The 16,946-nt window shown below is 43.3% G+C and overlaps 1 protein-coding gene across 1 annotated transcript in view; it reads right to left on the bottom strand.

The window, feature by feature from the left end:
* Positions 1-14,025: 14,025 nt before the first annotated feature.
* ANKFN1 (ankyrin repeat and fibronectin type III domain containing 1) overlaps positions 14,026-16,946 on the bottom strand; it is a 138,605-nt gene continuing 135,684 nt past the window's right edge. The window contains exon 17 of the mRNA XM_022552625.3: positions 14,026-14,832. Within this exon, the coding sequence (XP_022408333.3) occupies positions 14,036-14,832 (797 nt within the window). The 3' untranslated portion in view covers positions 14,026-14,035. The remainder of the gene's footprint in view (positions 14,833-16,946) is intronic.

The raw sequence follows: 16,946 nt of genomic DNA, 5'->3' as shown, positions 1-16,946 counted from the left end.
ATGACTCTTATTCATTATAATAGCACTATAGATGCAGCATAATTTGTCCAACTCTTCCTGTATATGTGGGCACTCAGGTTGTCTGTAGTTAGTTTTGCCACAACCAGCAAAGCTGCGATAAGCATCTTGTACAAATATTCTTAGCTACTGGTGCTTTTATCTGTATTGGATAGATTTCCCAAGGTGGGATTTTGGTTTTACTTGGTAGCATGTTTTACATTCTTTTATGCTGGTTATTGGTATAATAAACGATGTACTGTCCTCTCTCCCTTAAACCAAATCTCTAAGCTATTATTCTATTTTGTTTATGCAGTAGCCAATTTCTCAAAGTGGCAATGTGGCTGAAGGAAAATCCAGGAAAATGCATCTACTCACTGTTAGAGTCGGGCTGTCGGGTGGGCTAATGTATATGGACCCGGTTTTGAAGTTGGTCTATGTGTGTTGGTGAGTGTATGTGTAAATGTGTCTGTCTGTTGTGGTTTAAATGACTTAGCTGAAATGCAAGGAGTAAGCATATCTAAATATCATTTCATATTAAATAAAACAAATGGAGTGCAATACCGAAGTGTGATATAGTACAGAGAGCATAGGATTTAAAGTCAGAAGACCTGGGTCTGCATTTCTTGGTTCTCTACTTACTGGCTATATTCTCTTAGAGTCGATATCTTCATAAGAAAAATGGGCATCATCACAGTGACCACCTTACAGGTTGTGAGAATTAAAAGAGAGATCATATTGTTAGTCATTCAGCTCTCCACATGTGATTTAAATACAGTTAATGCAATCAAAACACTCCATGGGAAGATGCTTTCTTTTTAACACACAATGAACACATAAAGTCAGAAAGGGGCCACAAGGACCTTAAGAGTCTTCCAGAAACTCAGGAGGGCACATCCCAATGGCACCCAAAGACTAGAGGGGGGCTGGCTGGGTTGAGTGGAAGATATCAGAAGCTTACAATCAGGAGCGTATTTCAAAACAGTCATACACAAAAAGCTCCTCAAACATTTTCTGCATTTGAGGACCCAGACTTTACCTGGCTGACCAGGATTACTTTCTTTTGGAGATCTGTCTGGTTTTGATATTGGGTGTAAAGATTCTTTCTAATAGGTTAAAGCTGTAGGTTACAGTCCTGGACTAAGAAGCCAGGTATACTTCTCAGGTATTTTCTTCTTTCACTAAGGCACCAACTCAGTGATGTGCCTGGGACTGTCCTCGATCCTGGGCACATTAGATAGCCTTCCTCTCTCTCCTGGATCACTTGATCTGGGGGAAGCCAGGTACCATGCCAGGAGGACACTCAAGCAGCGCTATGGAGAGATACACCTGGTGAAGAACTGAGGCCTCCTACATCTTGACCTTTATTCCCTTTTCTTTTTAACATCTTTATTGGAGTATAATTGCTTTACATTGTTGTGTTAGTTTTTGCTGTATAACAAAGTGAATCAGCTATGTATATACTTATATCCCCATATCCCCTCTCTCTTGTGTCTCCCTCCCACCCTCCCTATCCCACACCTCTAGGTGGTCACAAAGCACCGAGCTGATCTCCCTGTGCGATGCGGCTGCTTCCCACTAGCTATCTATTTTACATTTGGTAGTGTATATATGTCCATGCCACTCTCTCACTTTGCCCCAGCTTACCCTTCCCCCTCGCCATGTCCTTAAGTCCATTCTCTACATCTGCGTCTTTATTCCTGTCCTGCCCCTAGTTTCTTCAGAACCATTTTTTTTTAGATTCCATATATATGTGTTAGCATACGGTATTGGTTTTTCTCTTTCTGACTTACTTCACTCTGTATGACAGACTCTAGGTCCATCCACCTCACTACAAATAACTCAATTTCGTTCCTTTTTATGGCTAAGTAACATTTCATTGTATATATGTGCCACATCTTCTTTATCCATTCATCTGTCGATGGACACTTAGGTTGCTTCTATGTCCTGGCTATTGTAAATAGACCTGCAATGAACATTGTGGTACATGACTCTTTTTGAGTTATGGTTTTCTCAGGTTCTATCCCCAGTAGTGGGATTGCTGTTGACCTTTATTCCTGAATGGCTAAAATTATGTAAAGAAGGGAAAATATGTCATGACCACAAAAGTTGCCCTCCATCCCTTACTCCCTGGGGGTTATTCTTGGTTCTTTAAGGCTGAGATTCTCAAACTTTGCTTTTATGGAATATTGATGTTCTATGAACTGGAACAAGGGGTCTTCCATTAAAATTGAATGAGCTGCTTTTCTCAAATATCAGAAAAGAAAAAATTAAAAAAGCAGTAGAAATTTATCAATTTTCAGTCCTCCATCCAAATATGACTTATCACTTTATCTCTTATCACTTATCTATAACCTTATGATTTTTAAATATACAATAAAATTATATTTTAAATTAAAATTTCTTATGTGAATATCATAGTATGCCATAAAGGGCTATTACTTCCAATGGGTTTCATGATATAGAATAAAGTTTAGGACCGTTTTCAAAGGATTATCTTAATGGAATGTTATATAGGGACCCTTTAGAAAGTTATAGGAAGGGGGATCATATGACCCAGTTTTCCAGGGACGGTCCCTGGTAAGCCAGTGTCCCAGGGTCAGTCCAGTTAGTGTCCACTCCCACTATCAGAAGTGTTCTGGTTTAGATGATAAATTATATTTTCATCCTAGTTATGGGGGAGGGTCTTCCAGAAACCCAGTAGGAGGGAATTTTTTGTTGCTGTTTTGGGCTAACTTTTGCTAAATATATGCCAGGCATTGGTTTGACCACATTTTACGTATTTTCTCAATTAACCCTTATGATCACTAGTAGGTGCTATTAGAGATAAAGAACCCAAGTCCCAGAGAGATTAAATAATTTGCCCACGTTCAGAAAGCTACTAAGTGGCAGAGTCAGGATTAGAACGCGCGTCTGGCGAACTCCAGAGCCTGTGCGCTTAACTGATGCATACTTGTCCTCATCCTCTGTATTAGCAAGTGGCCTGAGATGTCGGACTTAAGTCCCAGCTGCCTGAAATCCTTAAGAATTACAAGCAAGCAGATGAAACCTCAAGGGGCCAGTGGGGCTTCCTTCTGGGAGAGCTCTGTTCCTTGGGTAGGGAAAATGAGGTGTTTGTATTTATCTGATATTTCAGATAACCCCAGGGGATGCCCTGTCCATTCCTCATTAGTAGAACTGCCTGTTTACAGCCCGGCTGAGATTTTTTTTCCAAATTAAAGTATAACGAATTCGCTAAGACTTCATCCCACATAGTCCTGCCAGATGGGTGTTCTGGGGGCAGATAAAACGAAGAAGTATGAGTCCAGCGGCCTGCCCTAGGGTGAGAAGAGAAAAGAGCATATCTGTGTGTGTCCTAGCAGCCGGCAGCTCTCCCTCTGCTGTGGCCTGTTCTGGGCCTGTGGGCCAAAGGAGCCTTGGAATTGCTTTAGACCTGCCTCTGTGCCTTTAGCTGTCCGGGTAAAAACATCACCTCTCTGGAGGCCTGAGCTGGAGCACAGACCCACGTATTGTCTGGCCCCTGGCAGGCTGGTCTGTGGAGGGGACACTCTAAGAGCTCTATTTTAATCGTTTGGAGCTGGGCCAGGGTAGGGATTCAGCTGCCAGCACAGGCTTCCCACCCCCATGCTCTCGCCCCAGCCCCCATACAGCTACCCCCTCCTCCTGGTTTCATTTGCTCTGACCTCCCATCATGAGAGGTGCTGGTGTTCTTTTTTTCTCCCTTTCTCTTTTTTAAACTACCAGGGCTCTTTCATTGATCTGACCTCCCAAAGTGAGGCAGACCAGGGCTGCTCAGTGGGCTACTTGGGGCTCAGAGCTGGCATGGAGCCAGCCCTTGAATCCTGAGATTTACCTCCAGATGTGTGTGCTTCTGTGCTTGTGTGGACGGGTGTGTTTGTGTTGTGTGTGTGTGTGTTGCGGGGGGGGGGACCTGAGCGTGTTGGTGCGTCTATGTGTGTTTTTGTATCTCTGTGACTGTTCTCTCCACGTGAAAAAGATGTATGGGGTGGAAAATTGAGGGGAAGAGCAGATGGCAGGGATAGGCAAGGGTGGCTCTAGTCCATAAGTGCCCTCTTCTCCCTCTGCCAACAGTCCTTCCCCAGTTGTCTCTCTAGGTGGGTCTTCGTGTCCCTCCCCTGAGTCACTTGGGTCCGTTTCTGGGTAGGAATGAATGAGTCTTGTAGTGAGACAATGTGGCAGAGCCAGCATTGGGACTCCTTGAATTCTAAGCTCGGCCACTTGCTGGCTGTGGGATGTCAGGCACGTGATTCCCCTTTTTTGAGCCTCAGTTTCCCAATCTGTAAAATGTGGATGATAACACTACCAGCTTTCACAGAAACTAGATGTTTCAATGGCGCTCAAAACGTGGCCCGTAACGTTAGCTCCTTCCCTGCCTACCTAGCCTTTCCCAGGAATAAGCCCTAAGGCAGCAGCAGGGCTTGGCCCCCTCACCCCAGTGAAGAGGCCCCTAGCTGGGAAGGAGGGGCTGTGTCCTTCCTGAAAGAGTGGGAGGGGCAGAGGGTGTGGACCTCTTTCTCCCACCCGGAATCTCCCATCTTCTCTCACCCCCATCCTTCTGGCCTCTGCCAATGATGTGCATTTTCCCCTCTGCACCGGCCTCCCAAACTGACTCATTACCTCGACAGGGTAGCAACTTCCAAAACAAAACTTTTTCAACCAAGGAAAATATAACTATGGGGAGGAAAACATTTCAATATCAGGCCTCCTGGGACCCGAGGAAATGTACTGAATGTCTGTCAGGGAATGATGCTGTCCTGACTTCACGGACTTTGCTGAGCGCAGCGGGAGAACAATGGCTGGCACCTGGCTCTGGCCAAGCCAAAGGGCCCAAGTGAGGACCAAGCTCATGCTCAAGTTGCCCCAGACTTGAAAGAATCAAATGTGTGTCCAACATCGTGCCTCAAAGCAGGCCCCATTGTGGTAGCGCAAACATCCCACATAAAGGGGGCCTGTGCTCTGTCCCATGCCCATCCCTCCACTTCCCTTCCACCCCAAAGGAGATGCCTGCTGCAGGCTTGCTGTCTGGCAAAGGGCATGCTTGCTTCACTCCTGGATTCTGGGAAATGGCTAACGGAGTACATTCCACACTTAATAATAGTGCCCCCCAGAGTGGTGCAATGCCTTGACCCTTTCCAGGACACTCCAGGGAAGGGATGGTAGGACAGTGATTGGTCAGGATCTAAGAGAACAGCTGGTGGGTGACGTGGATGCCAAGTCAGGATGCCAGGGAAGGTCCAAGGGCTATTCCAGACCCCATCCACTGTGATTCCACAATGGTCTGGATGGCCAGGGAGAGGGGAACCGAAATAGGTGGAACTGTTTTCTGAGAGAGACTGGGGTCAGAGTGAGGCAGAGGGAGGAATTTGGTGGTGGTGGGGGTATTGGAAAAGGATGCTGAGCATGGATCTCTCAGTTATTTTCCTTCTCCACTCTCCTTTAGCTACAAGAGACTCAAGGTCATGTCTACTTATCTTCCACCACCTGCCCTCCCCCAGAGAGCAATGGCAGCACAAAAAATATCAACAAAACAGAAACGCTCTGAGAAGAATCCTGAGGCATCTCTGATATGTCCTCAATGTGAGTATTTTTGATTCATGAAATTTCAAAGCTGAAAAAGATCCCACGCATTTGATAGATATCTTCATCTGTAAGTTCAGAGAGGAAAAGTGTCTGGCTTGTAGTCACAGAGTGCCTGACTCTGAGCTAGAACATGGGCCTCCTGGGAAAGGGTCTGTGTGCTTTGCTGTCTGATTTAGCTTCATTTGTGGTCATTATCTGTGTGTATATAATGTCCCTTGTGTGTCTGTCTATGCAGGGTGTCTGTTCCAGAGAGAGAGAGAGCTTCCAGTGGCCAGTTCAGGCACTGTCCTTCCTTTCTCATAAGACCTAATTCAGTGGCATGTGGCATACTGGACAGTCAGGGGTCATGGACCCTAGATTTCACTTTATTGAGCCTCAAGCTCCTTATTTGCAAAACGGAGATCAAAATTCTTGCTCTGATCACCTCACAGGGCGGTTTGTCAAGTTCAAATAGGATGATGCTTGCGAAAGTATTTTATACACATATAGGAGATTGCAGTTATCAAAAGCTCGATGGGGAAAATGATGTGGGCAAAAGTGGCCTTTTGGGCACTGGGACAAGACTTTTGTAGGTTTTCTGCTTGCTCAGAGGGTGCAGCTGGGATGGGAGACCTGCATATATCCATCTCCGTGGTGCCCAATCACTGGACATGATGCTGGGCACTCAGATCTAACGGCAGGCTGTCTGGAAGCGCACCTTTCTCCCCAGGCCGTTTGCTTCCTTCAGGGGGCTGACCTTAATCAAAGCACTCTGGTGATGGTGTGTGGGGTGGGTGGTGGAGTTTTTCAGGAAATCCTAAAGAAATACATCCAAGGCAGCCTGAGTGGAGCTTCTTCTGAGTCATCATAGAGAGTCTCAGGCTGACAGGCATTTGGAAAGGTCCTTGAGTTCATTTCTTTGTGGAGAAGTTAAGCAAATTATGAGAATTAAGCTGATTTTCAGTGATCTCTTCATCAGCTTATCACCCATTTAACAGGTCTTTGCCAGGAGCTATGAAATGTGTTGGGGAGATGCTGACCAAAAAACAGGCAATTGCCAAGGGGGAGGGGGGTGGGGGAGGGATGGATTGGGAGTTTGGGACTAGCAGATGCAAACTATTATATATAGAATGGATAAACAACAGGTCCTGTTGTATAGCACAGGGAAGTATTTTCAATATCCTGTGATAAACCATAATGGAAAAAAAAAAAACCAAACAGGTAGTTGTTTTTGACTTAGAGCATCTGATCTAGCCTAGTGTACAGCTGGGGCCTAACTTCCTTTAGTCTGTATCTAATGCCAGTCCCTTCTGTGGCAAAATAACAATGCAGTGATTGACAGGGCAGGGATTATGACAGAACAAGATTATTATTATTATTATTACTACTATTAGTCGTAGTAGTATTGACAGAACAAGGAATTTTAGGCAGAGGTGAGCGTGCCATATGCTACCTGAAGAAGAAAGGCATTTTCACAGCCAAGGGATCATTGTAAAGATTTAACTTACCTGACAGATAATATTGGGCAAAAGAATTTCCTCCTGAGTGTTTTTCCCTGCCTTGTAGTCACTGTAAATCAATAAGAAACTCCTGGTTTAAGATTGCCTAATTCCCTAACATGATTTTCAAAAATTTTTATAGAGAAGAAGGAATTATTTCTTGCTGGCAGATGGAAATACTGCATATTACTTGGCATACCTTATCAAAAGGGCTACCCAGTCAGTAAAGGCACACTCCTTACCTTGAATTTGAAAGGCCTGCTTTTACTCCATTCTGTCCCTCCCCCAACACCTCCCCGGGAGTGTTCATAGAAGAAAGGGGATATTAAAGAGCAATGTCATCTGTTTGGTTTGAAAAAGAAGGTAAACTTTTATTTAAAGACAGAATTAGGAAAAGAAAGTAATGGTTTGCTTAGAAAGATGACAATTTACATAGGGAAAACAGCACATTTGGTCAGGACAACAAAACGGCCTTCTGAGGCTGTCAGGAAAGCCCACCACAAACACGCCAATAAGGAGCTGAATTTGTGTGTGTGTGTATTTAAAAGAATTCTGTAAAACAGCATAAGACAAATACGTGGTCCAAAGCAGCATATTTCCTGTTCTTGGGAATTCAGGAGAACCTTTGTGCAAGTTCCTGGGATGGAAGTAATCTCTTTGTAGTACTCTCAAACACAGAAGAAATCTCAAGTCTCAGCCAGAGGGAGTAGCGATAAGGGAGGAGCTTTGTGGGTGTGGAAATAAAGGCATAGAGAAATAGAGATAGGACAGCACATGCAGAAATGCACTGAAGACAATTAAACATGCACGCAGTGGAGAAGGGCAAAGGTTAAGATGTCTGAACTCCTGGGTGCAATTTGGTGAGAGTATTTGCCATGGTAGTCTGCTGCTGTATTTTCAATACTTGGCATTAACCAATTATGCAAGAGAAATAACTCAAATGCTATCGATCAGTTGAGGGCCAACTGGTCAGAATTTTCCAATAATTGTCAAAACAATGCCCTATAACTCTTTCAATAGTAACTCTTTCAGTGTTTCAGTGAGAAGATTTTAAAAACTCAGACTGAAAACTTGTCTTCATTGAGACTTAGAAAAAGCATCAGGTAAGCCAAATACTGACAATTCTATTAGTTTATTATTTAATTGACATTTCTCCACACTGAAGACAAGGGCTTGGAAATTGTCCTTTAAACAACAAAAGATCTTATGAAGAATCAAAAATATGTTTGACTTCTTCACCCTTGAACTAGATTTCAACAACATCAAGTTAGATCTAAAGTAAAATATATTAGTACTATTTAATGCCTATGAAACAAAGTCATTCCCTCTGACAGGTAAGATTTCTTCTGTTGACAATTTTTCTTTCAAATACAATTAGGCATGTAGGAAATTATCAAAAATACTTGCCGTTAGAAAAATTACCTTAATTCTTGTTAACCCCTGACCTCTTATAAATTGGTAGTCTCAAGAGGCATGCATTTTACCAGTGCTGTTTTTGATTGAGGGTATTGGCCATTTACAATGTCTGTTTAAAATGTTCAAAGAGTCTGCAAAAGTACATACTACAAAATACTATCGTTTCAAGATTGGAGGTCACATTTAACACACCACACATGATTCATCTGTACATTTACAGAGGTTTAAAGCACACGAAATTGTGCAGATAACATACCGAAGTCTAAACTTTTACATGCACTCAGTTGCATACATAGCAATGAGATACAATCAATTCTGAACAAATAACAACCAATAATCAGCCAAATTACCATGTACACATTAGGCAGGAAGCAATTAAACACTGCCTGATAGAATGTCAGTGAAATTACTTTTCCTATAAAACACCCCTACTCCCCCACCCCACACTTCTTTAAATTCTTTTTCCATCACAAACATTAAACTGATGCTGTGACCATATACGTGAGAATCCCCAAACGTCAGCCTTGTCACAGGGCAAGAAGCAACACAGCAACTCAAAGTGACTGAACACAACAATTTGCCAGTCTTGGCTTTTATAAATCAGCTACTGGATGGTGGTTACTGTGAAAGCATAATCGGACTTTCATGTCATGGAATGAAGGAAGAGGAACAAAGAGTATTAACTAATACCTTCTCAACATTTACCACTAAGTTAAATACTGGCTTTGCTAAAATAAAGAATGTATATATCTGGAGAGGAAAGACCCTAGGATAATATTTAAAACAAACAACAACAACCTCCTACTTCCTTTATCCAAACAGAATATTGTCACAGGTCCACCTGTCTGATTATTGAAGCAAAACCAGCTGTCCTTTTGAATAACAATTTTACAAATTCATTAGTAATGGAAATGGAAGAAATAATTAAAAAAAATATATAACTACTGTGTGCAGATGTGGTGGAAAAACCAGAGACCCGAAATATGGCAAAATCAGTGCTTCATAAACAGTCAATAGATTTTTCTAAAAATACTTTGTGCTAATGGCAAAGTTCAACACCTCAGAAAAACTCTGAATTAAGATCTTAGAATAAGTTTCCAAGCTGTACAACATAGTTTCAAATACACTACCCTTGTTGTTTGTAAGGCCGCATTGAAGTTTAGCTTAACAGTCATAAGCCATGTGTTTGAACATCTTATGAAAGGTGACCAGCAAAGAAACAGGTTTTTTCCTTATTCACCCTACTACCTGTGAAGAGGTATCATTGCTTTCCAAATAGCTCCTTTACAAATTTCCTTAAAGGTAAAAAAAAGGAAAAAAGTTCATATTTGCTTAATTGAATCATCTGGAAAAATATTTAGACTTTATAAAGTGACAATGTAGCACTTTCAATTCGCTAAGAGTGCTCTCTTGTTAATCTATAACTACCCTCTCTAATTCGTATGTTATAGTTCAATAAACAATATTAACAGATGCAAGTTCTCTGCTGTAGCTCTGCTACATGCAAAGTTGAGAGAGCCATAGAATAATGGCATCATCTTTCCAACAAGTATCAATTTTAAAGGGCCAGTGAATTCTGTGTGCTGTTGACATAACTAGGGGCCTGAGATGCACTGCAGATCCCTTAACAGCTTGAGTTGACAGTTCTCCAAGAGAAAGGGAGTACATCTTGGTTGGAGCGTGATGAACAAAAGAGGGCCAAGGAGTTGAGGTTTTCTGGTGTGCCTACTTGTCTAAAATTGTTGTCTTCGAGGGAAGAACTCAGCATTCATCAGGGTGCACGTTCGTGTGGCAGGATAACAATGAATGAGAGGCCAGTCCTCTTTCCCATTTGTCTGGCATGATCTCCTGGCAAGGATGGGGTAGGTGTTTGCCAGGTGGCTCCCGGACAAGGTCTTTTTAGGGGGGCCCAACCAAGCTTCAGTCAGTGCTTTTCATAAAGTGCTTTGGGATCCTTCAGGAGTGGGGGTTGGAGGAATATTATTACTAACTGGATTCAACTTTCAAATCAAATGCAACCATTTTCTCCAGTGTAATTATTGCTTTGAACATTAGTGAACGTTCTTAAAATGGAATGGTTCTTATCTTAAGTAACCACTTCTTAAAATACCCACTCCCTAGAGTGAATGTTTTTGATGACTGTCTCCCGAGTACCCTTGCGAAGGAAGAGGATGTGATAGCCTTGTAAATGGTTGCCGAGCATATACATTGATGAATTGCATTTTCCAGGCTATCCTCTTTTATGAATAGATAGCAAGAGTGAAATCAAAGATGCCTAGCCCAACATGCACTATGTTGGCCTGGCCGAGGCGACAGGCTCCTGCCTCTTCTAAGACATTGATAAGAAAATGTATGGTGATGACGGCTACACTCATAGCAGAATGTGAGCTCCTTGTGGCCCGGGAATCTGTTTCATACTTGATTCTTTTGTTCTCTGTGGGACTTGGAATAGAGACGGACATATGGGAGGACCTCAGTCAATGATATTTGAGGGTTTCACAAATGACGAGCTAATACAGGTGAGAATTAAGCATGTCAGAAACACGGTGGAAAAGAAGACCTGAAACACGAAAGTTTCCTCCAGAGGCTCCCCAGTTGGACTTAAAAAGAATGAAAGAAAAAAGTCCATCATATCCAAAACAAAAAAAAAACAAAGCCGATAAGACAAAGCAAAACAAACAAACAAAAACTCCTCAGATTTTGTAAAGTTTCTATAATGAGAAGACTGGACAAATGAATAAAGGACTGTGATTTAGAGAAAACAATTCTCTCTCACAAGAATGTTTTAATTTAAACTAGGCTCACAAGAAGTTGCAAAGTGGAGGTATGGGTAGAGGGAAACTTCTTGAACAAATAGCGAATTATTGAGGATATAGCTTTCCTCAATTCCACCTTTCTATAGGAATATCACTAGGAAAATGCATTTTCAAGTTGATTAAGTATGCCCACTGAAATCTAACGTTCATTACTCATTTCATGGGCACGCTTCTTTTTTCCTCATAGAAGGTGAAAAAATAACCCCATGTGCCTAATATAAATTAGTGGGTTTGAATTTAATGCCATTTTGCTTAATGAGTTATTATTTGGTCCAATGTGTCAAAACGTGCTGACCAAATGCAGGGTCAGAAGGATGGGTCAGTCTTTGCTTTTGCTGCCTGTCAAATGTCTTCCATCTAATTTAGTCACAGACTTCCTTCCTTGCCACCAGAAAGGTCATGATCAGGAAATCACTTGGTTTCTGAGTCCTTGACAATTTCAGCAACTCATCTCACAAACTCATTCAATATATATAACCTGTCTTATAATTAGAAGTAAGAAACTGAGTGGAGATGACTCTTATTTTCGTTTTTAAATGGGAGTCGTATGGTAAGTAATTTTAAATGCATTTCTCCTGATTAGGCTTTAAATTAATTACAATTAATTAATTAGCTTAGATATCTAGTATATGAAATTTGTAATTTCTGGCAACAGAGAGCTCTGTGATATTGGAAATCTGTTAGGTAAATGTTGAGAGAAGGATTTGAATTTGGAATTACCTGTAAACTAGGTAAGCAGCCTATAGAAAATCAAAAGTTGACTAGGTGTGTACCAATTCCCACTGGGACAGTCTGCTGTAAAGGGAATGGTTGTGGATTCTGACCCAGACTCTGAGACTAAAACCAGCTCTGTGACCTCGAGTAAGTCACTTTATCTCTCTGGGCCTTAACTGCTTCATCTGTGAATGCAAGGACTTAGACTAATTTTAGGTTCTCTTCTAGACTAATTTTAGGTTCTCTTCTAGTTCTAACACTCCATACATATAGAATTCACTCAGAACAGAAGAAAATTGCATTTTAAAATCCTCCCAGGCATGGAAAAGGAGCTGCAGTGATTCTGATCAAGATTCTTCGGCTGGAGTGGGGGGTCGGGGCGGGGGGTTGGTTATTGAGTATAAAATCTCTTAAAAAAATAAAGACTGAGCTCTGGGCTTTAGTTTTCTAATGACCATAGGCCATGGGCCAAATCTGTACCTTTCCACCAGGGTAATTATTTATGTTTAAATCAAATGTTTTAAAAATGGAAGGAATCGGAATAACATTGTGAACAGGGGACTTTGTGTGAACTCCCATGAGGAGGACTGGTAGAACTGTGAGGACAGAGGTAGGGCCATAAAGAGCAATATTTAACTAAAATGCCTGTGAAGCAGAAAAGGACCATTTAGAATATCAGTGAACTGAATGGGTCTTGGCTCCAGGAAAGGAGAGAAGGCTCATGCCTGTTCTGAATACGCAGTGTGATTGCTCTTTGATTTGGTTTCTCCTTTGTGAGAAAGCCAGGTGGGAGGCAGTGAGACCGAAGCAAGATTTTCAGGTGTCTTTGAGCATAGCCTTGGAACCACTGGCAAGGCCTTGTAAGGAAAGGTTTTCCCTGAGCTCAATGGGCCAACTGATCTAGGGGCAAAACTGACTTTGGAAGGGTGGATTGAAAAGGGGAAGGCAGAAACCGAAGCTCTGGACGGTCTGTCCCATGACCTGTTACGTGGGGGAGAGTAGATGTGCCTGTGTCACTGAGAAAACTCCATCCCTGCCTGGCCACATCTGAAGGGCACTTTCTTGCTCAGTCTGCAGCAGATCCACTATCATTCACAGAGACACAGCCCCCACCATGGCTTTACTTATTTTAGGATTGGAAAGGAAACACAATTTTGCACATGTCTCTCTCCCTCCCCTTATCTTGTGTGTAATCCAGGCTTTCACTTAACTCAGCCATCTCCTTGCACCCTGGAATAATACACGACCCATCTTCATGCTTGAATGGGAGCTGAGTGTACAGGAAGGGCTGCTTCCCGCCCTATTCTACCTTTGCAAGACAGAGCTAGAAGAGAAGCCTCCTCTACGTTTGTTTCTGGAGGTTTCCACACAGCACTAAGTGAAGAAAAGGCCTGTCCAAGGCCTACTTAACTAGATCAGTGCTGACCGATAAACTGGATTTGGTGAGCCGCTGAGAACGCTGCACTTTGGGACGACTTGGTTTAGCTGACGGGGAACCCAGGACAAGTCCACTGACCCTATCCCCTAGAGAGACAAACTGGGCTTCTTTCCCCAAACTCTTCTAAAGGTTTGGGATGGAGGGAAAAACAATGCTAATCTTATTTTCATCTATAGAATTCCTCCCTGTCAATCACAAATGCATGAAAGAGCCTAAGATCAGGAGTCAGATTACATAGCCAGCTGCAGAATTGAGGGTGGCTCTTTGGGTTGTCCTACCTCCGCCACAGGTGCCACCAATAGGATGGCATGTTTGAACCGTTGTGTCCAGGACTCCATGTTGACACAAAAGCTTTTCTACGCCCTTTATAGGCTGAACTGGGAATGACACTGGCAACTGTCGCCTCCACTCCAACTCTAAAAAAGAGGACCTTGAACCTGTAACCTTTGGGTTTTTAACATTCAAACCATTTAAAAATGGGTGGGGACACGGTGGGGTGGGGGCAGGCTGGGGGTGGGGTGATGGAAAATGCAGGGACGCACAGTGGAACTGTGGACAGCCAGTCGTGGGCCTCCCTAAAGCATGCTGCTGAGTATTTCCGACACAGGGGAGGGGGTCGGGCCCTCCGGGCTCATCTCTGGGCCCGTGAGGCTGGGCAGACCCGAGGGGCCTCCGGCGGGCGGGCTCAAGGATTCCCAAGGCTTGGCGTCCATCAGGGCCGCCGGGTAGGGCTCCACGTAGATGCGGCGCACCGCAGGCCTGGGAACCTGGAGGCTGCCCTTCCGCTCCTCTGGGAGGCTGGCGGCGTGGGCCAGAGCCAGGCCCCGCGGCCCTTCTTGGGCAGGTGCCAGCCGCTCAGCTTCCCCGGGCTCCTGGCCCAGGTCGCAGGCCCGGGACAGCTGCTGCGTGTACACGCCCTCGGACAGCGACAGCGACTGCGTCTCGCTGTGCATGCGCAGCCAACGGTAGTGGCGGCTGAAGCCGCCGTAGTGCGGGGACTTGGCCAGCTTCCCCTTTCCCAGGAAGCCCAGCGGCGGCCGCGCGCCCGGTGCTACTTTGGCGTGGTTCTTGGGCGCGGGGCCTGTGAGGGTCAGGCTGTGCAGGAGCTCGGTGCACGAGTGGTCGGCCTTGGGCCCCGGGCCGCGGCCCTGGGCGTCCTGGCGTGGCCCCGACGGAGGCTTCGTGTCGTGCACCTGCAGGACGTCGGGGGCGCTTCCGCTCAGGCCACTTCGGGCCTGCTGGGCGATGTCGTGCGATGACAGGTAGACCAGGTCCAGGTCTCGGGGGCTCAGGGCGTCACTGGAGTCGTAGTCGCTATCAGTGGGGAGGAAGACTTCGGAGCAGCCTTCTTCGTCAGAGCAGGGCTGTGAATCTGCAAAGCCAGAGACTGCTGTTAGAGACAAGAGAAACTCCTAGCCAGGGCTCAAGGAGGGTCCTGTGGTTGAGGCCCTCCCCCATCCCTCTTCCGTGCCTTGAAGGGCTTGCGCTTCGTTTAGTGGTCTGCTCTCATTTCTTGACATTTTAATAATTTTTGAACAAGGGGCCGCACTTTTTCATTCGGCGTAGGGCCCTGTAAGTTCTTAGCTAAAAGGGAAAGGAAGGAGAGGAACTCGGACAGGACCAACCACCCCTTGCAGCAGCAGAGGGGAACGTGCCCTCCTTCCCCACATCTGATTTTACTGTTCACTGGGCTTGTGGAGAGAGGATGAAACAGGAACAAAGCTGGATGTCATTCATTTATTTGTTCCCTACTTTTATTTCAGAGATGATTTTTACATTTAATAAAGTAGCAGGAACTTAAAAGGGGGAAGGAAGGAGAGGAGGCATTATGGTGGCGGAAGTCAGGGAAACCTGGTTTCAAATCCTAGTTGTCCTCCAGATTGCTCTGTGATCTTGGGAAAGTTACTTAACTTCTTTGAGCTTCAGTTTTTTTATCTGCAAAATGGGGATGACAGTAGACCTTCTTGCTTAGGGTGACTGTAAAAAAAAAAATAAATGGTTTATATGTATAAATACCACGTTGTCAGGTGTTTAAAACGAAAAAAAATTAAGGCCAAAGAAAAAAACAAAAGTAAAATCAGAGGTGAAAATCAGCCTCAAAGGGCATACTACACTAATCATACCGAGCCACAAGTTAGTTCTGTAGATATTTGTCATTTAATGCACTAGTTGTTTATATCTTTTTCCCAATCAGGTTGTACATTTCTGTAGGGCAAAGACTGCCTTAAAATCCTTTGAATTTCCCACAGAACTCAGTCCATAATAGGTACTTGGTAAATATATGCTCATTTTGAAAACATGAAAGTCCTCTTAAAAAGAACAAGAAATCTCTAAATTTGGGGCAATCCCATTCAAAAATCTCCATAGAATTTTCTTTTGCTTTTTTCTTTTTTAGTTTTTATTTGGTTGCACAGGGTCTTAGTTGTGGCAGGTGGGCTCCTTAGTTGTGGCATGCAAACTCTTAGTTGCGGCATACATGTGGGATCTAGTTACCTGACTAGGAATCGAACCCGGGCCTCCTGCATTGGGAACACGGAGTGTTATCTACTGTGCCACCAGGGAAGTCCCCTCCATAGGGTTTTTAAATGGAATTTAGAAAATTGATTTTTAAATTTATCTGGAAAAGAAAATTTGTGAGAATAGCTAACTTTTTTTAAGGTACAGTAGGGAGGAGCCTGATTTATGAGGTATCAAAACATATTATAGAGCTTTGGTAATTAAAACTTTGTAGTATTGGTGTACAGATGGACAGATGGAGCTGTAGAACAGAAATATAAAGTCCAGGAACAGTCTTAATTCAGTGTGATAATTGAACATGTGGTAAAGATAGCATTTCAAAGTAGGGGAGTGAATAGATTATTCAGTATATAGTGTTGGGACAATTGGTTATCCCTTTAGTAAATTATTAGAGAAAGTCCTGCCTCATCTCAAATATAAAAATAAATTCCATGTAGTTTAAATATAACAAGCAAACTGTACAAGTATTAGAAGACAGTATGTTTGTAATTTTGGGTAGGAAGGTCTTTCTAAGCAAGACAAAACCCCAGAAGTCAGAAAAGAAGTGACTGATAAATTTGACTACATTAAAGTTTAATACTTTGTAAAACAAATGATCACATAAACAAAGTAAAAAGGTAAGTGGTAGATTGGAAGAAAATAGTAATAACATGTATAACAAAAGATTAATACACAGGATGTATATAGATCTCCTGTAAATCAGTAAGAAGACAATCTGACAGGTAGAAGATAACCAACAATTCAAAGAATAATTAATACAAATGGCCAATAAGCATAATAAAGATATTCAACCTAGGTAGACTATAATTACTAATTAGGTAGTAATTTGGGAAATGCAAGTTGAAGCAAAAACAAGGCATTTTTTTGCCCATCAGATCTGCTGAAAATAAAAATGATAATCTCTTGTATTGGTGATGTGTGGGAAATCAGGAACCCTCATATAATGGTGGTGGGAATAGAAACTGGTCT

This window comes from Delphinapterus leucas, chromosome 19 (genome assembly GCF_059928025.1).
Source record: "Delphinapterus leucas isolate spDelLeu-1000000601 "Yukka" chromosome 19, BTC_Dleu_Yukka2, whole genome shotgun sequence".
Taxonomy (NCBI): domain Eukaryota; kingdom Metazoa; phylum Chordata; class Mammalia; order Artiodactyla; family Monodontidae; genus Delphinapterus; species Delphinapterus leucas.
The sequence above is the reverse complement of the archived record's forward strand: the minus strand, read 5'-3'. Positions and strand labels throughout refer to the sequence as shown.